The sequence below is a fragment of the Mastigoproctus giganteus genome, chromosome 2 (assembly GCF_048544385.1).
Source record: "Mastigoproctus giganteus isolate SK-2022 chromosome 2, ASM4854438v1, whole genome shotgun sequence".
NCBI classification, from domain to species: Eukaryota; Metazoa; Arthropoda; class Arachnida; order Uropygi; family Thelyphonidae; genus Mastigoproctus; species Mastigoproctus giganteus.
This window is the reverse complement of record NC_143576.1, coordinates 158989348-159013650: the sequence shown is the minus strand read 5'-3', so window position 1 is coordinate 159013650 and position 24303 is coordinate 158989348. Positions and strand designations below refer to the sequence as shown.

The 24303-nt window shown below is 37.4% G+C and overlaps 2 protein-coding genes across 2 annotated transcripts in view; one reads left to right on the top strand and one right to left on the bottom strand.

The window, feature by feature from the left end:
- The window catches only part of LOC150089697 (zinc finger protein 488-like), a 64872-nt gene extending 41531 nt beyond the window's left edge, over nt 1-23341 (bottom strand). The window contains exon 1 of the mRNA XM_090368741.1: nt 23254-23341. The gene's annotated coding sequence lies outside the window, so the exon portion shown is untranslated. The remainder of the gene's footprint in view (nt 1-23253) is intronic.
- LOC150089698 (SCAN domain-containing protein 3-like) lies at nt 9155-9742 on the top strand. The gene has a single exon (XM_090390078.1). It carries the CDS (start codon nt 9155-9157, stop codon nt 9740-9742), a length of 588 nt encoding a protein of 195 aa, XP_090246204.1.
- Nucleotides 23342-24303: the final 962 nt, after the last annotated feature.

The window sequence follows — 24303 nt, the reverse complement described above, 5'->3', positions numbered from 1 at the left end:
TGCTCTAAGACGTTGATAGTATTTTGGTAGAGCTAATCGGAGCTTTAACTATTTACTGTCTGTTCTAACGTCATCCCAGAGCCAAAAATCTTGCCATGGAATTCGTCAATGAATCATGCCTTCTCAAATATCTATAGCGATAAGTTTCAGAAAATTAGACATCTCCAATTTGCCATCATCCAGAATACCTTCTCTTACAGAACTAAATCCACTAACGTGTGATTGAGACTTTGGCCGTACTTTGGATTCAGCATTGCGATCTATTTGGAACACTGAAAGTGTTTATCTGTAATGCCTACTCTCAGCGACATCCTTCAGAATTTCTCCAACATTTACAGGATCGGAATAACTCTCCATTGTCTACCGAACTCACGATACTCAGTATTTTAATCACCCTCTGATGTTGAAGTTGTAACCGGTATCATTTTTTGCCATTGTACAAGAAAAAGAGAGGAACTACAGCACAATCCTTCTTGACTTATAGTATCGGCTGGAAAACAATATTCTGTTGTTTTCATCAAACTGGAAAGGGGTGGAAGAGCTCTTCACAGATTCGATTACATCATTTTCTTTTTTCCAAGGCAAAATCATCTTTAAAATTATTCCTTGAGTTTCCTGTTTTGTATAGTATGGATATTTTTTTTCCAATTAAGACTGTTTTGAAATGCTATGCACTTCAAAGACTCAGAACTTGTCTTAGTAAAACTGACCATGTCCGTACGTTAACGTGCCTGTTCTATGATGCTTAATTACAAGTTCAAATTCTCACCTCCCGAAAAAATTCTTGGTCAAACGCAGTACCCTCCTAGCCACAATTAAAAAAACACAGAAAACTTCGTACTGCTTGCGATGAAGCGTGACAAAATTTGGTATGGTGGCGTGATTAGAATAGCGATGAAATGAGGAAACAGCGAGAAACTTCGGACAGGTATAAGGGCTATTTATAGGGGTTATAAATAAGAATTACCAAAAAGGTAACATTACAGAAGTCAATAAGATTCTGTGGCAACAAATCCTATTATTCTACCAGCGCAGACCTTAGCTCACCGTGACCGACGAGTTGGCATGCAACGCGACACCCATGGGCCTCCCACACATCTTCCATCGGATTTAAGTCTGCTGATCGTGCTAGCCACAGCAGTCGTTGGATATCTTCAGTTTCAAGATATTCCCCCACCAGTTAAGCTCTATGTGCACTGGCGTTGTTGTGCATGAAAAAAATCTGAGCCAACCGCACCCCTAAAAAGTCGCACATAGGGTTCGAGGATCGGATCTGTTCTCGGTACCTTTGCGCATTTACGGCACACCCTATCAAAAACATAAAGAGGAGTGCGGATCATTATTTCGCCCCACACGAGGACACCGCCTCCACCGTAAGTGTTCCTTTCTCTGATATTGGAGGGATGGCACCTCATTCCTCGTTGTCGTCTGATGAAATAACGTGTAGAATCTGTTTGTAGGCTAAAACGGAACATCAGAGAAAAGAAGTTCATAGCACCAGTTTCGACAACTATGCGATGATTTTGGGTTAATGAGACACAACCCACTGGCTTCCATGCGTAGAGTTCACTTTAATTGAGCCTTCTTAACACAGTCCGGTTGGGAATATTTTCACTTGTGGCCGCAGCAACTTCAAGAGACAGTTAATGACAGGACATTATAGGGTTCCGTCTTGCTGTCTTTTCTGGTTGACGTAGCCCTCGGCGGACCTTGGCCAGAATTTAGTTGTAACGGTTCCTATCTCCTGAAACTGCTTCCATATTTCCGAGACGACACTGCGTGACATATTAAGCCAATGTACCAACTCTGCCTACGACTACTTTGCTTCAAATCGTCCAATAGCCTGCCACCCTGAGTACTGGAGATGTGGCTGTCCCACTGAGCAAGCCAAAAAAGGAGGGATGAAATAATGCGGTCGCAACTCGTGTTTTCATTGATATAAATCATTTGCATAATGCTCAACTTTCTTAGGTAGTAAATCTATTTTTATTGAATACTCAGAATTCGCACCCCAGGATACCTACTATATCAAATATTCGACTTCAGCGACCCTGTTCACAATAAAATATTCATGAAAAACATTTTGTTATTTTGTTCTGTTAATTTTGTCGAATAGAGTATTGCACGACTAGTAACCCCCCCATGGATCTGGAGGTCATTATAAGGGGTCTACGTTACCATCTCTCTATGGAACTTCCTATATCCATCACCACTGATCCCGCTAATAATATCAACTAGGAATTTAAAAAAATAACAAAATCACTGTCCCAAATCTGGCAAAACAGATGGACAGAGAGAAACAAAGGCCCCCATTACCAAAATATTCTTACCGAACGTTTTTCCAGTTCTATCCCAAGCCTCCTGTATAGGTTTAGAACTGGTTCTCTGCATTACTTATTACGGGACCATGGTTCAATCAACACAAACTTTCCTCAATAGATATAGTGCAGGATCAAAGAAACTTGGGAATACCTCATGTACGACAGTCCCCTTTCTGAAGACATAAGATAAAATTTCTTCACCTGAATCTTGCAAATACTGCGAGGTTATGAACACTACCTGGTTTGTGATGAGTAGCAATATCACGCGTTCTCTCAGTTTGTCCAGGACCTATTCGCTAAAAGGAAACGTCTACAGGTCCAAGATCGCAACAATTCCGAACCTTCCCTACAGAAAAACAATGGATACCACTGACTTCACATTTAGCAATCTCACCTTTTCCAGAAATGGGACTAGACTCTTACCCAAGACAAAACCTCGATTTGACACCTGACTCTGGATTTGACAAACCTGGGAACTTACCGCTGTATTAGAAATAGCCATATGGTGCCAGGAAGCCTAAGGCTTATGCTGCACCAGACAAAAAAAAGTAAAATAATTTATAAATAATAAAAGAAAAGGAATTAGACAACCTATGCGTTTCTCTCCTCCCGTAGGTAACCTCTCCAGCTCACCTCTGAATTACCCCAAATTGTCACCCTCTACCACACACGTAGGTAACTTATTCCAGTAATTTGTAACTCATTGGCTAAAATAAAACAACAGAAAGTAATACGAACAAAGAAATGAAAAATTCTGAACCGGTGACTTAGAAGTAGAAATAAAAACAGAGTCAACCAGAGATATATCCATTTCAACGGCAAAAAGAGCCAATCCAATTAAATAAGGTATTTTCATCTTTAAGAAGTTAGATGAATTTACATGAAGCGACATGTACACTCACACAGAATCTAAAATTTTATTAGGTGCACTGCTAACAATTAGACCTACTTCAACCCAAAATGAAAGAAAAATTTCTTTCATGCACCTCCATTGACCGTGACTCTTTGTACTTACCATGTACTGCCTCCTGCTAACCCGGCTATTGCTGGATAGGATTTCTGCTGCCAGAAATCAGCCTCTGACCATTCATGCCACTGGCGATCTAAACAGCAAACTTGCCGTGTAATTTTCATCCCATCCCTGAGGTTTCTCCCCTTCTCTGGGAATCCCCCTATCCTTCGCCTCTTGGAATGTTCGCGACTCCACTGTTAACTGGGGGATGCCTTCCTCCAATTATTCTTTTTACCCACCCTTTCTTGCACATTCCACTATAGAAACCTTTTTTTTATTAACTTGGTCTCCGTCCAGGAAGCTTAGGGACCGTGGCGGAGACCAGCCAGAGAAGCAATCTCTACTGTCTGGCTCAACAGTGGTGTGTACGGGCAAAAACCCACAAAATGATTCCTAGTGTCCTTTCGATTTTGTTGCTTTTTAACGTTATATTACTCCACTGTTTTTTGTGTTCCCACTAGCTAGTTCCTAAAAAGGTAGATAAAACTTTGTCACCCTTTTACCTTTCGACTACTTCACCTCCGCTAAAGTAACGAAACGAAAAAATTTATTAAATGCCAGTTCCTATAGATATCGAAACTTTAGATTCAGTTAATTATCATCAGTATGAATTTATAAGCTAAGAAATCGCCTGTGAGGTTCCCTTAGCTCTTATCAGTTATCTTTGAAAAAAATTTTATGGGGTTCTGCATAAAGGCCTCTAGCGCAAATACCGTCCTGTGGCTTGCCGTCTAATTATTACAACTGTAAGGCTAGTTTCTTATTTGGCCGCTGTCTATGTGGAATGGTAGATATCTTCAAGCGTTTTAACAAATGCTGAAATACCTGAAGTTCTTTTCATTCGTCCACTTCATTCTATGTATCAGTAATGATGCTAGTATGTTGTACTCCATCTTCCAAATTTTTCTTTACAAAAACACAACCACGCCAACTCGAATATCTACCACTTCATTAACTACTAGCTTTCAGGTCACCTTGCAATTGTAGTGGAGACCAAGATAGCTTCAGTCCTTCTCAAATTGAATCTTATTTCATCTCCAGCAAAAAGGAATCTGTCGCGGCTATTCCCATCTTCTTAAATACTCAGAATTTCGGATTGAAACATTTTTGTACTTAGATTGTCTTTTTTGGCATATGCATGTCAGACATCACTCCTTTTGCGTATAAATCCGCTTACCATGGAATATTGTTTTTATATTTGGAGATTTTACCAAAAGACCTCAGTATCCAAAAACAGCAGTGTGGTTAATCTGTGGTTCCTCTATCACAATCTCAATGAATTCCGTATCACATTAAGATTTAATTTCGGTTGACGCTTTTTCTACAAATATTGCAATAGGGATCTGATTTGAAGTGAAATTTCCAAATCCGTCTCTTCTCCCTCCCCCCAAATAAATCTGCAAATATGCATCGATTAGCCAGAAAAGAAGTTTATTCTAAACCAACTACCTATTCTTTGTTTTTTCTACCTTCTCTTTTTCTGGAACAATGTTCCTCGTTACATATTTCAGAAAATTACTGTGTACAGAAATCCATGTCTAAGGGCAACCCATCATCACTCCATTCTAGTAGTACTACTGTACACTAAATTTCAAGAGTTGTGCTAAAGAGAAAGGAATTAACCTTTTTGGCTGGATTTAAGAAAAGAATCAGATATCGTGAACATCAAGATGATAAAATGTTAATGTCAAAACAGACTCAAAATTTATGTCATCTGGAAAAAGAAGTAATCATACAATTGGATGAGTAAAGGTGTGACAAACTGTGCAAGCGAAAGTTACAATTGATTAATTCAACTGTAAAACAGAAAGAATTGGGAAATATATTTAACAAGAAGGCAAGTGGCAGTTATTTGCTTAAAAAGACTGCCACCAGCATATTTTTAGATAAATCAGTGCGTATTTTTTGACAAATACGCACTGTTGAACAGTTTCTTTAACGATACATGTAAAGCTATGGTAAGTATTAGTCTTTGTTCTTAATATGTTTGCACATGTCACGTAAAAGTAAATAAATTGGTGTTTTATTGACTTTTAAAGTTGTCCGACTTTTCTTTCATACTGCCTATTAATTTCATCCAATGTATGTCACAGTCAGCCTTCTACAAGCCAGGCTGGACTTCAATTTTCAGGGTAAACAACTTTTGCGATATCAAGTCCTCCGTTTGAAGTAGAAAGCTATAAAATAGAATTTTAATTACCAATGGATACCCAGATTTTCTCGAAATAGCCAAAACTTTGGAACTTCATTTCAAACATGGTTCCATTACACGTTCTCGCCGTGTATGCAAAGAAAATTACACCTTGGGGATGCATCAGGTCTTTGGACAGTAACACCACTTGTTGATAAGTGTCTCGATGGAAGAAGTTTACAAATTAAAAAGGCAATCTTTAACCTCCAATCAGAACATCGAAAAATTGTATTAATAACTGTTCCATTTCAAAGTAATCAAAATCCAGAATGGATTTGTCAGCCGAGAGAAATATTAGCCAGAGAAGAGTTAGGATTTCCAAATGCTTCCTTTTAAGTTCAGATTGTTCAGAACTTTAAACTTATAGGTTATGGAAACAAATTACACTAGTATCTCATGAGAATCTATTTGACCCCTCGCGACTAGCACATTCTCTGCCTTTCTACACCGTATGGAAAAGATCTGCTTCGAATCTCCTGCATAAGATTTTTTTTCACCGTGACCGAGTTAGTCTCAGGCTAAAGATTTGCACTGTTTTTTCCCTACTCTCAGAAAGCGGGTTATTATCCAAAAATTAGGCAAACCGAACACAAGAGGGTGGTTTAAAAGTTCTGAGAGCAGAGTATAAAAGACATGGATAGAATATTTTTCAATGCATTTATCTCGAAGTTCAATACACTTATTGGATTTACTCTGCAAAGAGTCTAATCCTTCATTAGAGGAGCAAAACCCAATGATGACCCAACTTTCCTCCCATAATGCAGCTTTTATCTTTGGCACGAGACTTCCATAATTCCACTGTTATTTGTGGCTTTAGGTGCAGAGTAATCAATTAACAACATTCATTTTGTGTTCCAGAATACTGAGGCTGACACCTTTCCAATTGATGGTTAAATACGAAATCTGGGGGGGGGGGGACTGGAGATCCCTTGCCGTTTTGCGGCATTCTTTGTAATTTGGATTCAGGATCAAAAATATTTAAGCAATGTTTTATCACCAATCGCCAGACGAGATAAAAATCGATCTGTATTAGCAAGAATTAATTTTAAATTCTCTTTTGATGACTCCATCTTCTGTTTTTCATGAATGAAAAGGTTTCTGAGAACCCACCTTGCACTTTTTTGGAGTCGTTAAAAATCTTCCGTGAAAAATGTTAAATGCTTTTTCAAGTTCAGACGTTGTAATTCTTCTGTTTTCTAATTTTTTTTTCAATGGCAGTTGCTTCAGATGACCAACCAGACCATGGAACATCCTCGACTGACTCCTGTCCTCTTTTGAACTTTGTTGACCAACTTGCAACAGTAGCATAACTGATCACTCCGTGGCTGAGTTAGTCGATGAGATAGCAAGGTTTTTCGGTCCAGCAAAACAGGCAAATCAACCAGAGAACACACGGAATTTACAGACAAAATACATATATGCGCATATATTAAAAATAATGGGTGGCCCAAATATAATAGTTTGAGTTTTTTTTTTTTTTTTTTTGAGAAGCATAACTGAGTGATAATTCCCCAAACATACTGGTCATTACTTCCTGTATTCCTTTAGCATTTCTACCCTCTTTGGTCAATAATTGCTTACCGAATGATGCTGGATAATCATTCTTCTTCCACTTACCAACACAAATAAAATTTTATAAACTGCATAAGACATTGATATACAGTTCTTTTATGATTAAAGATTGTTATGATTATTAAACTTATCACAATCTATATTTTTGTATCCGTTTCGCTCTGAGAAACTGTAATTTAATAATACAGTTCTTTTCATGCTGTTTTATAAGATATTAAGCTATCAAGATAACCTATTCTATACATCCTGTTCTCGGGACTTTTTGACCACTCCTCTTATAATACGCGCAGTTTACACACATAAATGTACCAACGCCTCATGGCCTTAGTTGATCCATTACTTGATATAAAAACAAACGAAAAATAAACTGAAAGTTCTAAAGCATCCGGAGGTTTTGAATGCGTTTCTGGTCATTGCTAGGATTTAAAGACTATGTCAATTGTACTCCGGCTAAGATCGGCCAAATTGAAATCGTCCATTCATGACAAGAATAACAGTGGTGGTGGTGGTGGTGCACCATACAATGTGGAGATTTTATCTCCTTCATATTGGCAAAACCCTATTTACATTTGAAGGATCGTAAAGAAGGGCATTCCTCTATACCCCGGCTTCCCAAACTGTGGGCGCGACCCCCAAGGGGGTCGCAAAGTATTTTCTGGGAGGTCGCCGCGAAGGTTTTCAACACTTATTTATTTCAATATGGCTACACGTGGTTGTAACACTGATTTTTGATAAATGAAAGGAAGTGACTTAAAGTCCATCGCAGCGGATACTTAAAAAATATTAAAAGCCCACCGTGTTCATACATATTAAACATTTTATATTATTTTCTATGGCGGACCTTTAATATTTTTTAAAATTTGAAAAAATATTAAAGCTCCCTAAAAATAAAATATACAAAGCGGTGTTATCATTAGAATAAAATTCTATGTTACAAATAGTAAACTGAAAAAAAATATTCACTATGATGCAAAATTCATTTTTAAAATTGGTGAAAAGGATTCGGAGTTCTTTCGGAGATCAAGCCTCTGAGACCAGTTTCATGGCGTCGAAAACGACATGAAACTGGTCTCAGAGGCTTGATCCTACAGGAAGTTTTCGGACTGTCGAATAAAGGTGAGTTGCTCTCTTAACGCAGTTGAAGATCACCGCGTATTGCTGACGCTGCCATGTTTGCAATGATGTAATTCAATAATGTCCACGATGGGCCGTCTAATGCGAACTTAGTTCGCCAATAGTCAACCACTTTTAGTTGGCGCCATGATAGTAACAAGCCACTCGCTGTCTAGCGCGGGTTATCTACTGCTTGTACTTTCTAAAGAGCGTCAGTGGGTCGTCATCAGTCCATGCTAAATCCGTACCCATGGAGGAAAAACGTAAATATTCAGAAAACTATCTAAAATTTGGCTTTACCACCTTGATCAGCAATGGCATAGAGAAGTCACAATGCAATGTCGTTCTCAGTGCTGAATCTATGAAACCTTCAAAATTGAAACGTCACTTAGAGACAAACATTCAGAACATACTAAAAAGGATTTGGAGTTCTTTCGATGCCATGAAACTGGTCTCAGGCGTCAGAGACTTGATCGTACAGGAAGCTTTCAGCTGAAGTGCAAGCATCATATGAAGTCACATTGGAAATTTCCAAACAAAAAAAAAAAAACTTACACGATTGGAGAAACGGTCATCAAACCTGCATGCTTGAGATGGTAAAGCCAGCGAGATAAAGATGCAGCAAATATCTGTGCCCAATAATTCAGAGGCGCTTTTCAGATATGTCCGTAGACGTGAAAGAGCAGGTTTTGAATGAAATCAAAGTTTCTTCATTGTTTTCTCTTCAAGTTGATGAATCAGCGGACGTAAATTCATGTTCCCAGTTGCTTGTCTTCGTGAAATGTATTCATTGAGATAACATCAAAGAAGAATTCCTGTTTTGTAGTTCACTTGAAACTACTACAAAAGGTGAAGATATTATGGAGAAGATAAATACCTTTTTTTTAAACTGGAGAACTACAATGGAAAAACGTCTGTGGGGTTTGTACAGATGGGGCACCAGCTATGATAGGGTCAAAGTCGGGCTTTCAGACAAGAGTGAAAGAACTTGCTCCCCAAGCAAAGGGCATTCACTGCATGATTCTCCGATATGTTCTTGCCAGTAAGACTCTTCTAGCTCCTCTGCAAGATGTACTTGATTCTCTGATGAAAATTGTGAATTACATCAAATCTGGAGCCATCAACACCCGTCTGTTTAGAAAACTCAGTAAAAACATGAATTCTGATCACGAGATTCTTTTCTACACTGCTGTGTCGAAAAGAAATGTTGTCAGTCGTGTCTTTGAGTTGAAAGACGAAATTAAGTTGTTCCTGGAAGTGCAAGGGAAACATGACCTTGTGGCTTACTTTAATGATGAAGCTTGGAAGAAAAGAGTTGCTTACTTAGCAGACATTTTAGACCAGCTAAATAAACTGAACCTGAAACTTCAGGGAAAGGAAACACATATTACCCAATTTCAAGACAATCTTCAGGCGTTTGTATCGAAGCTGCAAAACTGGCGTCGGAAAGTAAATCTCGGAAACATTGCCATGTTTGAAAAAATCTGCAGTGTGGTAGAAGAATCTGAAGGTGGAGATTACTGGGCACCTTGAATCCCTTGAAAAGGAATTTCAGCGGTACTTCGATGTTATCGGCACAATTTTGGGGACGAAAACATCGGATTGACCTCGATGATGACTGCAACTGGTTGGCAAGGCGTTGACTTGAATCTCTTCACATTAAATAAGTACAGAATACAGTACTTGTGATAGAAACTGGGATGTACTGATCTATCTTCTATTTGAGGAACTTATGCTTCCCGACAATCGTTGGATTAATGCCATGTTGGAATAAGTGTGGAGAAAAACAACAGGCAGCTAAATGTCTCTCACTTATGGAAGAGAATGCCTAGTGAGCTTCCTCTTGTTTTTCTTCATGTTGTAGTGCGTAAGGTCCTTGGTGACATCGAACGTGTTGCAGATTTTTTTTAGTACCTTTAATTTTAGTGATTTTACTTGAAATACTGCAGCATTTCCTGAGTTCGTTCTCTGTACATATTTTTAATTTTTATTTATTTTACTTAATTCAGTTTGTTATTTATGGCCAGTGTCTTTTAAAATTATTATGCCTGGCTTCATAGACTTATCCAATATTATCGGAAAGATCAAAAGTTTGTTTTTTACCTTGTAAAGGGAACAGTGAAGTAAGACTGTCCCAGTGATTGTAATAAGATCTTAAAAATAAATAACTAATACATTTGCTGTTTGTACTAGGAAACTAAACTGGATTTTTAAGATCTCGGCGGTTCTCCAATATTTCAAGTAGTGGCGCAGCAACTTATAGATAAATATCAAGGTGAATTTTTTTTAATAATATAGATATGATAATATCGATCCGTCGTGAAAGGCTTTCGATTAGTTTCTTATAGCAGCAAGAACTTGTGTCCATTAATGCAGTCGCCAGTACAGTTGCAGAAGAGAGTCGAATAAGTGTTTCAGACTAATAGTATGGTGGTTGAGTCCTGGTCGGGCATTCCAATTCATTCTAAATGTTTTTGCTCGTTTATTCATGTCTGAATTTTGAGTCACTAGGCGAGTTGTTTTGCTCAAACTAAGTTTTTACACTGTCCCTTCTATGGAAATGGAACATTATAGTTCCACAACATGGAAAGAGGTCAAATTCATCAAATTGTTAGGAAAATCCGTCCGCTGAAGTTGATTTTCTTCTTGCTGAGGGACAGATAGTGAAGAAATTAGCCACATTACGCATTATTACAGACCTAAAGGGATCAAGTTAATATAAAATATTACAAAAGTCAACTTAATTCATCTCCTTACATCCATTCCATTTTACAAATTAACAGAAATATTTAAACTCGTACCAGTGAGGTATACGAGAACAAAATTAAATTTCAATGAAATATCGAAACAATTTATAGCAGCTTTCCAGAAATAACAATTGCATTTATGTGGAATGGTAAGGAATTTTTTGTGCAGGTCAAATGAAAAGTACAGAAGTATATCATTGTAAATGTATATAAACAGAAAGTAATCCCGACATCAAACTGCAAAGTTTTCAATGGTACTTGCCTTAACAACCTAATTTGCATATACGTACCCTTCTGAACCAAACCTAGAAAATAATCTATCAATCAATTTGTTTTTTAAAACCTGCACAGTAAAGAAAACTGCTTTAACTTTAACTTACAATATAACAAAACATAATCGTTAAAACTGATGGTTGGTTATATTAAATATACAACCCAAAAGACTAAACCAATTAATAAACACAAATAAATACAAGCATATTAAGAACAGTATAAAAATGCTAAGCATGTACCAACACTAAACCAAAAGATCCTAACATTTAGCTGTTAGAACTTCAGTGCATTATCCACACCCCCTGATTCTACTACATTAATAAAATGCAATTCGTCTTTAAACCTTTTATATATCAACAACGTATGGGTGAACAGCTACAACACAAACCGATGATTCTAGATCAAGCTGACCTCTAACTTTTCTACTTCCTAGCTATGTACGATTACATTTTCTTTGATATTTCTCAATTTAGCCAACTTTGGACTTCGAAATTTCATAACTTTGCTAACTTTCTGGGTTTTTCTCCCCATAAACATGTCATTTTTATAAGATTTCATTAAACTAAACTTAACTTATATATGTTATACAGTCTGTATCTATAAGATGTACGCATATACGTATATTAAACTGTGGGTGTAACCGAAGCCGGCACGAAATTTCACGCAAAGTGAACGGGCAAATCCATCAGGCCTAATGGAATCATGGTTAATCTCGACTCCATCCGTGTCTGGCAACAGTACTCTGACCTACAATGTGCAGATGTTTCTCCCTCGCAGCCTGTTGGGTCACGTGGACGGCAGGTAGTTTATTCAGAACCCTAACAGCTGCGAACGACACGGATATCTTCTCGAAATTATTTCTCCGATGAGCGTCCGCTCGCCCTCTTATCACCCGTGCAACGTGAGCGCCGAACTCATAGCTTCGCCAGCTAAGGCCCCATGACTGCTACTTCCCTGGATAATGGGATTGGTCCCCAATATATCTAACGAAATAGGAGGAAAATATTGGTTGCGTTTGGACGTAATCCTCCAAGCCTCTGTCTGTCCGGAGGCCATTGTGGATAAGGTTGGCGATCGTCGACACGTACCTTCTTTTATTAATCGGGACAGACATCTTTCCAAGTGCATTACGGGGATTTGGGTAAGACGTGGACCTGTTTACTGACCCATCAACGCACTTTACTTGAGATTTCTACGTTTCTTAGCTGCCCCTCGGCGTTTTCTTGAGTTTACATTGGAAATTCTCACTTCCGATTGTAAATGAAATACCTAAATAGATTCTTTAAGGGATGAAATAAAATACCGCTGACCGTCACACGATCGTATAAGGCCTTAGAGTACTCTAATAGAATTGAAGACGCGTATACTTTGCTAACATCACATAAGAAAAACGCATTAAAAAAAGTACATTCTCCAATCGTTCGAATTTGCAGTTAGATGGCCAACCGTGCGCCATTACTAACCCTCACTAGTTTCTCAGAGCAGATAAACAGTGACATCTAACAAAAATAAATGCTCTTACCATGTTGAAATAAAGAATTAATGTCTGCAATAGTATGGTACGATCTTATTGGAAAATCGAGATAAGTGGCAGGAGAGTCATGCTTGGTCACGTTCCAATCATTATTGCCCATATGGTTACGGTTATCGACAGTTACTGATTCGCAATGTACAGAGTAAATAAACAGCTTGTTTCTGGATTTTTTCATCAAGTTGGTGACCTGTTACCACAGAACGCGTGGCAGTACACACCGAGATTGTGAGAAGAGCGTATCTTTTTATTGTCGATGGTAACTTTATATCGTATATGTTCCTCATCAAGAATGCTGATAATATGACAAGGAATGAGAACAGATATGATTCATCTGAATTTAAATACAAACTAGTCCTTATGACATACTCGTATTTCTGAATTTTACAGTATATTGTTCTGTTATTATTCTGAAGATATATACTATTTTTTTTTTCTTTTTGAAAGTCGATGAGTGTTTCAGACTAATAGAAAACGGAGACATTGTATTAATGCTGGTTCTTACATCTGTCAAGGAACTGGAGACGAAAGATCTAGTATACTGGCTTGTCTTGTATTAAGAAGAAGACAAGACAAGCCCGTTCCCAATATCAATGTGACTATGTCTCTCAATTTCATAAAACATTCAGAAAGTAACCGACTAACGATTTCTTCAAGGAAAAATACAAAAGGAACCCACAATCTCCGAAACAGATCATTTAACACTAGAGGGAGCTGCTATCCTTCCTCAGGGCGCTCTTTAAACAAGACATTCGCCATAAGTCAGCGTTGGGACGCAGCTGTGGAAGCTGTAGGTATTCAGACAAGCGTGTCCACCTAACGGGCTACAAGAAGCCTGATTGAGAACAGCTCTACTAATGGCCAGCAATGCCTTGTTGATTAGTGTGTGTGTTAGATATAATTGAAGCTTCCCTAAGAAAGAGCATTAAAGACTACATATGAAAACTGGTTAAAAGTCTCTGTTGATAATAAAAAAAATCAAAGTATTTAATAGTGAGCACTTTATCTACTAAGATTCCAGAACCATACAATAATTTGATTTTTATTCAACTTATTCACTTAAAAACCCAAATTAAAGAGGCAGTGGCTCTTTAATAACCAGCCAGATAAGGCGTTTCACAAGTTTTTTCTTGAACTTTTTCTGATGGGTACGATTTCACTTTCTATGACTATTCTTTGAGGATCACCAGAGTATGTAACCTTTAATTACAGAACCCCAATATCGCGTTAAATGTCTTTGTGTGCCACCTGCTCCAGAGACCGTAGTCTGAGTCCTAACCGAACTCAGAAGAAATGATAAGCAAACCAAAATCCAAAATGGCTGACTCGACCTCTGATGGAAACTCGTGGCAAATTTTACATACCAGATTATGACAATCGCATAGATACACATTCAGTTTTTGAGTTTCCAAACTTCTGTTTGTTGCCTTCTGCAATAATTGTTCGCTCCTTAAATGAAAAACTGAAAAAGAAGACATTGATTTCCTTGAAATATTTCTAGACGTTCGTTTCGTGTAAAATTTTTATCCAAATTCCATCTTCTAATTTGCTTACACTTTTTACTTTATTATAAGTTTCTGCAAACATCCAACAACATCGACCCTGAGCGTTTACAATTGTGTTTATTATTGTAAAGTCCTAACATAGTAGGACTTCGGGTAATAATAAAAACTCAAAATATTTAACTTTATAGTTGTTATTTTCATTTCTTAATTTATCCGTATATCTCTATTTCTCATCTTGTTTTATAAATAATTATAAAACGGTTGTGATTTTTATTTATTTATTTTTTGTGGGTGTTTTAATATATAAATAAGGAATAATGATTCCTTATGTATATATGATTTTAAATTTAACTTTTAATTCTCTTTCCCACATAAATAAGCCAGCAGTGTTTAGTATTCCTCACTTTCCCCATAGCAGAATTTAAACATCAAAAAAGACAAATATGCTCATTTCCTTCCGATAACCCTTATTGTTTGAACACAGAAAAAGCCTCAGTTCGAATCTCGTCCATGACGTGAGAAATATTTTATGGGCATTTTGTCACACAATGTATCTCAGTTAGTTGGTCAAGGCGAGGGTTAAAAGTTTTTTTTTTTTTTTCGTCCAGCAAACATCATCCTGACTGAAGAGTACACGTAATTACAGATATATTGATGCCTCATAGCCTTAGCTGCTTTGGCGCTTAGCACACATCTAAACCGCCAGCAGGAGAATTGCAGAAGCCAACGCAGAAGTGCCTCAGTTCATCAGCTTGGCGATAGGTGATGCAGAAAGATCCAACTAGCTTTCATGTTGCTAATAATTTATAGTTAGTACATGCGCAGCAACATTTCTGTATGTTTGTTCGTTTACAAGTTACGCTGTTTCAAACAGAAGCTTCTTTGAACATGCGGTTCGAAGAACGTACAATTATTGAGTTTCTGAGTACTAAAAGCATTCATCAAATTTTTGGACACAATAAATTCAATCGGTACATTGAGACACTGAACAAGCTCAAGAAAAGAATAAAACGAGTAAGATCGAGCAATGTTGCTGCACGCAGCAATTTGCGACCTCATTGAAACCTTGCAACATTGATAAGAATTTCGTCGCTGGGATTTTCAGTTGTTCCGCATACTCCCGACAGCCCATGGTTGACCTCTCAGGCAACAGATATGATTGAAATGGAAGTTATAGCAGTGGTGAAGAAATGGTTGGCCTCTCTGCCGAAAGAATTTTAATGACATACAAAAACCGATTAAACCTGGACGAAATGTACCAACGTTTTTGGCTCTCGTGGGTAGGATCGCAGTCCTCCCCACACCGGGCGATGACGTGAAGAATTAATGGGCTTTTTTTACAACGTGGCTGAGTTAGTCGGGCTCAGGCGAGGGTAGCATGGTTTTTTTCTCCCGGAAACTCGAGTTTTTCGTCGAGCAAACGAAAATCGACCTCAGAACATAACAATTCGCAGATAATACACTAAGCAACATGGCCTTAGTCGCCGATGCTCCTAAAACCCTACTGCAACAACAACGTTTTTGCTTACGCTCTGCATGTATCCTCGTTAAACGCCAAAGCAACTAAAACTACGATTATTATTAGTCACATTGTGAAATTTTCGTGTATTCCATGGTCGATATTTCTGTTTACTGATGACAAGAAGATTTTCCGGGAGAAAAAACTGTTACTGTCTCCTGAGGTAGACTAACTCAACCACGTTGTGAAGAAATCCCATAAAAATTGCTAGCACCATTGCCAGGATTCAAGCCCTGGTATTTTCCACCTCTTGTGTAGAGGACAGTGATTATATAAACTGTGCTACCTGGAGGACATGTTTATCTATAAGTTCGGTTTTTTTTATTTTATTTATCTCTATTCTTTCAAAAGTTATGCAGTAAAGGATATTACTTTTCATATCACCTTCACAACAATATCCCAACAAATGAAAACAAAACACACATCTCCTTTGATGTTTTCAGAAATCAATTCATTTCTCTTAAAACCTTCAACCAGATCACAGACCTCATTGAAATCGCTTAGACAACTTCTCTTGCGAACATAGTGATCTTGGAGTACTTAAGGTAAGAGGGTGGTAAGTGCTTTATCAAGATTTTCACTTCAAGAGGGGGGGTAATAATCCGGTGTCCAAACATCATCCGTTGCCATGACAATGAGATGCCATACATAGACGTTTTGAAAATACTGCGTTACCTCGAGGTCCAAATAAATGCTATCCTAACCAACAGGTATGAGCATCTTCAGGAACTTAATATCTGGTTCTTAATAATTTTTTATCTTGGCAAAGTAAGTAATTTAGCATTCAATCATTTCTCTCTCTTTCTCACTTTGGCGAGTTCTTACAAATGGCATCTTTCTTTCTTTTGAGTGTTCCTTCATTCTCCTACTGTATGAATCTCTCCCCTTCCTTCTTTCCTCGCGTCAAAGACGATGTATCGGCTTCATCAGCATCTCCACGATCCAGCGAACTGTCACCGCTAATGTGTCTGTTATCGGTACAGTTTTTGTTTTTCTCCAATAGACGTCGTCACAAAAACAAAGGAAAGAAAACAGTGATTAGTGGGAAAAGTCCTCGTTATTTGTGGCCTCCAGTCGATCAATGCGTTCATTAAACATTACCGTCATAAGATATAGGGGGATCGTGAGGCCCGAGTCATTAAGGCCCGATTACCTTATTGGCTTGTTAGGATGCCGGCGGTCATTAGACAGGAAGACAGAGAGAGAGAGAAAGAGAGAGAGAGCGATCTATCTAATTATTATCAACTTGGTTGAAGATTAAAAACCCTCGTCTGTGTGCCATGAATTACGACGATCCCCCGCTCTTTTCTTTTTATTCTCTTCTTTAATGGTCCCGTTCTTGCAGTGGATAGAGAAAATCACTTTTCCTATGGCAGCGACTGGAAATCTTTGTTGAAAGCATTTTTCTCAACATTACTTTGTGGCCACATTTTTACACCGACAATCCTTAATTTTTGTTTGTTAGCCTTGGTGGAACTTCGTTTTATTTTTATACCCACAGAGTCGTTTTAAATACTGAACACTATTTCAACAGCGAAACTGTCATAAATAGTGCAGCTTTTTTTTTTTTTTTTGATCAGTGGTTTTTGTATAGAAATGTTGCACAGTTTTTGCCAGTTTTAATCTAAATGAAACCAGAATTCAATTTCTCTCTCTCGGTGTACAAACAAGTCACATAAAAAATAAAAATAAAATAAAATAAACATCTGACGTCGAATATTTATCAATGATACGTCACGTCTGGTACCACGTGGCGGTTCACGCAGATATTAATTTAGTTATTGTCTATGTTCGTTAAGACAGCTTAGGTTTTTTTTTATTCAAATATGTAAATCGTTTAACAACATTTAAAATGTATCAATTTTTATTTTAAGTGACCAAAGAAGGCTTAAGAACATTCTACGACAAATCTGCTAGTGATAAATTTGAAACCGTTTTATAATTAATTTCTTTATTGTTAATGAATGAAAAAATAACGATAACATGAAATAAACAGTTTTAATAATTATTATAATAAAATGTGAAAGCTGTTTTAGAATTTAAATGGGAAGATGGATACTTACACTAACTCTTCAAAGTGGTCGAAGTAGCGGTTAATTAAGGCCATGAAGCTTTAGTGTATGATTTCATTAAATTTTTTGTGTTCTATGGTTGGTTTACCCTTTTTCGAGGAATGGAAGCCTTGTGTTTCCAGGAGAAACACAAGGCTTCCTTTGGTAGAATCACCGTCTTTCCAACACCTGGTGGAAAAGACCTGAATTCGAGTCCCGTCATTGGCGTGAGGAATTTTAATGGGCCTTTTTCACAACGTGGCTGAATTAATTGGTCTAAAAAAACTATGGTAGCATCGTTTTTTCTCCCGGAAACTCGGATTTCTCGTCCAGCAAACAGAAAATCGACTACACAACACATGCAATTTACAGACAGCATACACGGAGCAATATGGCCTTAGTTGCTGATGCTCCTAAAACCCCACTACAACTACAAAAACTCGCTTGAGACTGACTAATGAGGCAGTATTGTGAAAAACAGGCATAAAGATTCATCCAGTTTTAAATGGAGTAGCTCTCGACTTCTTCCAACTACGAGAATAGAATCCAGGCCTTTTTCACATTATCGTCTGAGCCATAATGATATCAGCTGAATTACCGCAAGAGCTTCAAGGGAAAAAAAGCGACCTTCTACAAGAGAACAGTACGCCCATATAATGAAAGGTAAGACAAAGATGTATTTAAATGTATACAGAAAGTGGCAGAGATATCACAAGCAAGCAAAATAAATCAGGGAAAGAAATTCAAAGAGAGTTAATCGTGAGATTCCGTGTCCGCAGTTTGTAATTAGCGTTATTAGTATTAAAAAGACAATGATTTAATGAAGAAGCTAACACTAAGCGTTTTCCTTGGAAAAACGTTACACCGGAGCTCTAGATATCTACTGGAATGAACGTAACGGTGACCACGTTCCATAGGGACTACACAGCATGAGGGTTTCCTAACAGCGCTGCTGCTAATACTTAAAAGCTCCAGATCAATCCAACAAATACCAGACGTTGTTTGCAGTGGTGCCTTCCTCATCGTTCATGGATCATGGGACAGTGGAAACATATCCTAAGAGCTATGGGTCGCGTTACCAATTCGATGTGAAGGATGCCTGGCGAACGCCATTCACTACATATATTGTGATCATAATAACGTTCAGAGGAAACGGAGGTCACAATGTGGTGCTGCTTCTCGTGGTTCGGACTCGGACTGTTCGTTGCAGTACAACCACAACTGCGCTGACAGTTAGACAGGTCTGTGGTTAAGATAGCAGCCTTCAGCGTGAACTGTTCTATGGAAACAATTTTCCCTGTTCCAGACTAATAATGCTCCAGCCCACAAAATGAGCGGCGTAAAAACGTTGAGGAAAGCGAACTCCAACAAGTGGCCTAGCTTACCAAGACTCAAGACCTGAATCCGATTGGATACCCTTGAGAATTGGATCAACCGAAAAGCCAAATCAGTGACAGGCCTACTGTCTACAGCTGAAATGCCAGAGGGACTGCCACAAATTCCTGTTGCTTGCTTTAAGGAATTGGATAACTGATCGATGCTGTCATGGGGGGGGGGGGGTGAAGGGCGAACCTACATCTTATTCATTTTTCATTGAAACTCTTGTTTTTCCAAATATAGTTTATCTGAAACTTTTAGTAGTATGGCGTACACATCATTCTTTTGTTTATTCACTTTCTTAAACTAATTTTGACATTGAAAGAATTTTATCTACTTGATAGTAGTATTGGTAAAAAAAATTAGAGTGCCTAACAGCACCAGCCTTAAATGAAATGCTTGTAATCCATATATTTCCAGTCATTTCTTTTCCAGATGCACAAAACTATCTGTGACTTTAGATCTTCGAAATTATAAAAACTATGATGCTAGGAGTATTTTATCCTTTTCAAAGTAATGAAAAGCATCAGGACTTCCTTACCCTGTTTTGTGTTTGAGTTCATCTGAATTTAAACTGCACAATCAATACACAATAATAAATGGTCTTTTAAATAGATGGCTGGCAAATAGTGAATAAAATGCATATGCTTCTAAACTGACGTCGTGAGATATTCGTTTCTGGTATACTTTACAACAACAACAAAAAAAATATGTCAAACTATTATCGAATAAATCTATGATCCGAATGGAATAGCTGTGATGAAATTCGCTAATTTTAATTCATTTTGAATAGATTCAGAAAGAATATCCGTTTTGTATGATGGATTTTCCCTACAACTAACAAAGAATGAATTCTAAGCTCCAAAAAAACCGAGGTACTATATCTGTTCAACTGTTTACCGCCTTCCGATTTTTGTTGAGTTTGGGGACCTAGACGAAAATATCCCCCTTTCAGTGATATCAGTCTGGCTCCGAATCATTTAAGTAATATGCTTATGAAAGTATTAAATCATATCTAAAACTCTACCTACACATCTGATGAGCTAGTCGTGCCAGCAATCTTTTCCTTGAATATCATTTAATGTTTTTGGATGCCAATATAAATGTTTCATTTGATGATAACCGTTAACGTTTAAAGTCAAGCGTATTTAATTCCATTAAATCTTGTTATTTGTAAAAAGAAAGGCTAATTTCTATTTCAGTAACGTCCACCATCTATGTCTCATCGGCTATGCACAATTTAAAACTATCACATATTATCTATCACACCCTGAGGGAAAAGAAAGAGAAATTGCTTCTTAAAGAACTGGATATCTCCAAGACCAAAAAAATATAATAAGGCTTATGTTTCTTTATTGGCACTGTTAAGATTAATAAATAACATGAACCTATTTGCGCACATCACATACCCTATTTTCTTTTGTTTTTAAATACAGAGGCATAATTATTTTTTTCAGAATTAAATCTATCTAGTCTTAATCAAAGAGGTAGAGATCGTAATCCATAACAGCCTGTTTTTTTTTTTTTTTTATTTAGGACATAAAATATAAGAATTCTTAAAGAAATGATTAAATGATGTAAGAAAACATGATAGAGAAAAACTTAGAAAACAATTAAGGTGCAAAAAACCACACAATTTTGATTAGAATATTTACATATCAAGATTGCACTGTACTGTGCGAAAGATATGCATTTGTGCAGATTTCTTATTTTTCCAAATCTGTATACCTAATAAGTTGCATTCCTCCAATGATGACTATCTGACAATAGAAAATATCTGAATTTGTTAAATTTAAAAAAGAAACTGTTCACTCGGACTAATTTACTAATTCATTTAAGATTATGGCTTCTATTCATGGATAAGTTATTGTTTATCTTTCGAATAAAATTAGTTAAAATAGTTTAATTAAATTAGATTCGTTTATCTTATGATCAGAATTAGTTAATTCTATAAACCAACTTTTTTAATTACCCAAATAGCTCAAAACAGTCTGGACACGTGGTCTAACAAATCCAGTAAAATACAACTCATTTATGTTTATGCGAGGTACAAAATTCAAAACATGGTCTTCTGTGCGCCATCAAAAATTAGCTCAAGTTGACCCTGAGTTGTGGTTCGTTCATATTGCAAAGGCAATTTCAACAGGCACCCATTGGAGAGCTCGCCACATGCGATTCGCTAAGTCGATTCATACACGGACACCGTTAAAGTTAATACATGAATCCCATTGCTTCACCACGCACAGAATAAATAATTATTTATTTACAAAGAATGCTCCGACGCCACAACTGAATTAAAATTACGATTGTTTGAGGAAAAACATGAACTGCCATCCATTGGCTGCCTTTTGATGAATCTGCAGTGGCTGACAGCTTTCTTCACCGTGAAACAGTATCAAAGCACGTTATTCCTATTGGATTGGTAACAGAATCTGATAATCTATAATTGATGGCCTCCCACAAGTCGTGCATTTGATCATCTGCTTTCGCATCGCTAACTGACACCGTGGTCTACTCTCCTCACAGAAATATGGAGTTGGATGATGCAATATTCTCGAACACCACAGTCTAAACTAGTTTCTGTTCAGCCATACATTAAGTTTATTGTGATTTACGTAGAACGACACTGGAATCTTAATTATTTTTTCTGGTTTAGATAGTTACCGCTTTCAGACGAAAAGTTCCCCTCTAAAATATCTCGGATTTTTCATCACACACATGATCATAGATAACCTTGAAACAACGGCTATATCGCAACAAATTCCTTTCTTTGTAAATGAATTAAAATTTAAAAACTTTCTTTGGCCACGCATTTAAAATATATGCAATGTTATATTGAATATATTTTCAATGCAGTTGTGGTGCTCGATTGCCTTAAATTAAATTAACTCCGCGAATAAGATGATTGAGTTAATTTCTTAAGCTTATTCTTGAGATGCATTTACACACATTCCAGTATATGCGTATACAAATAAATGCCGTTGTCCAAAATAAACCACATATACTGATAGAAGTGGGAAAATAGGTGTGGTACCTAAACTAAAATATAAAAATTTACCTAAAACATGCCTGAGAAGTCACAAGATCATGAAAGCCGATAGTCTGTGGATTCCACACAGATTCGTCTTTTTTTTTGAGCATCAAATACGTGTATTTTATTAATATGTGGCTATGAGACACTTGCATGAATCAGGTACGTGCGATCAAACCATAAGAATCACAGCTAGAACAATGTATAATTTAAACTAGAAGAAAGCCAATGAAAAAATGTTTTCAGCAAGGGACTGGTGAGGATCAATCTAACAGAATTTCCAGATAATCACAACATCTTTTCATAAATAGCCTGCGCTAATTTAGACCCTCTATTTTGGCGCATAATTGCCTTAGGTGCTGCTGCGCCATAAAACTTCTAACAACTAACCAGCCAACCCTCTACTATAGATTCAGATCGGACTATCTCTAAATCAAATATTTTAACAGTTTACTCAATAATGAAGCGATCAATCACGTGGCTTGTAACTTCACTTCGTAAGGTTAAAAGTAATATTTATAGCCTTACAGCTGCCATATAAACATTCCGAATAGCGGTCCTTTGTACTAATCTTAGTGTATAATTTCTCAAGGTCAAGTTATTATCGAAAATTGATGATCGGAGAGAAACATTTACTTTTTTGTAAAAGTAAAACTACAGTATAGTTCACACCCATCAAAAGAGGTTTCCACATTGTCAAATTCACAGAAAACGTGTTTCGAAATTTTAGGAAAAAATTATTGCTTTAGTCGGGGGAAGATTCATAAAAGAATGCTATAATTCTTCACAGTGGAAGAGATAAAGACACAGAGGAAAGAGATAAAAAGACATCGATTGAAGGGTACACTGAATTCTCCACTGGATAAAACTGTACATTCGAAATTCATAATTTATCTTTCGGGATATACGAATACTTATGATTACGTTTCTCAATCGCAAAAGATTGAAAATTTAGGACAAATCCACCGGGAATGGACTATATGACGATGAAACGAAAATGCAAAACTTACCTCTTCGGGCCGTCGGCAGACACACACACACACACGGACGATTGCAGCGGTGCACGTGCGTTTACGACAGCGTTCCCCCCTCTCACAGGGCAACGCGTGCGGAGTCTGACGACGTCTTCCCCTTTCTGTAACCTTTCATCGGTTAAAGAAAACTATCGCGTTTTCCCCCTTTCGAAACCCTCGGCAGGTTCGACTTCCCACAACCAAAACAAATCCACCTTTTTCCTCGGCCACAACAACAAGCGATTTCCTCTCCGCGTCCCGTATAAGGTTCGTGTCTCCTGTCAGCAGGACTCGACTAGCGTCATACCTTCATTAACGCACGCGACCAGTGACGTTGGAGTGGCTCCTAGCTACTGCGCACGACGGACGTGATTGGAGGATAAGTTTGGACGATGAACGATTCTTCTGGAGATGAGACTCAAGGAAACGTCACAAGTGCAAGACGTTGTTTTCTCCAGATGGATCCGTTCTTTCTCGAATACGATAGGTGGGCAAGTTTTGTCTTTTTCTTGGCGTGAATTTTGCAGTAGAATGGGAATACGTGATTTTAAGATGTAATTCCTTTAATTGTTTTGAACTACTTTGGGCACATTTGTTGGTAGTGGGGATACGAAAAGTATGTGCTGAGACGAAGTTTAATTGTTTGCACTTCCTCTTTGGAGTTTTGTTTAAGATACGTCGAAATTTCCAATTTAAATTGCCCCAAGTGTCGTATAGTAATGTGTGGTCATTATTAATTCTTAAATATTGAGAATTAGTAATATAAAGAAAGCAACGTCGCATATAAACTTACTAATAATCTTATTAGCTAAATATCTGCTTGAAGAGTTGTGTGTGTGTGTGTGTGTGTGTGTGTGTGTGTGTGTGTGTGTGTGTGTGTGTGTGTGTGTGTGTGTGTGTGTGTGTGTGAGAGAGAGAGAGAGAGAGAGAGAGAGAGAGAGAGACAGAGAGACCGGGAATCATAACTTATTGAAAAGCAAATGGAGAACAAGAATTTGTTTAAATAGAAAGATGGAACAAAAATATAAAATATCCAACCGAAGAAAA

Bases quoted from the DNA above. Each gene is read 5' to 3' on its own strand.
- LOC150089698 (XM_090390078.1), top strand. From the start codon at position 9,155: ATGATAGGGTCAAAGTCGGGCTTTCAGACAAGAGTGAAAGAACTTGCT.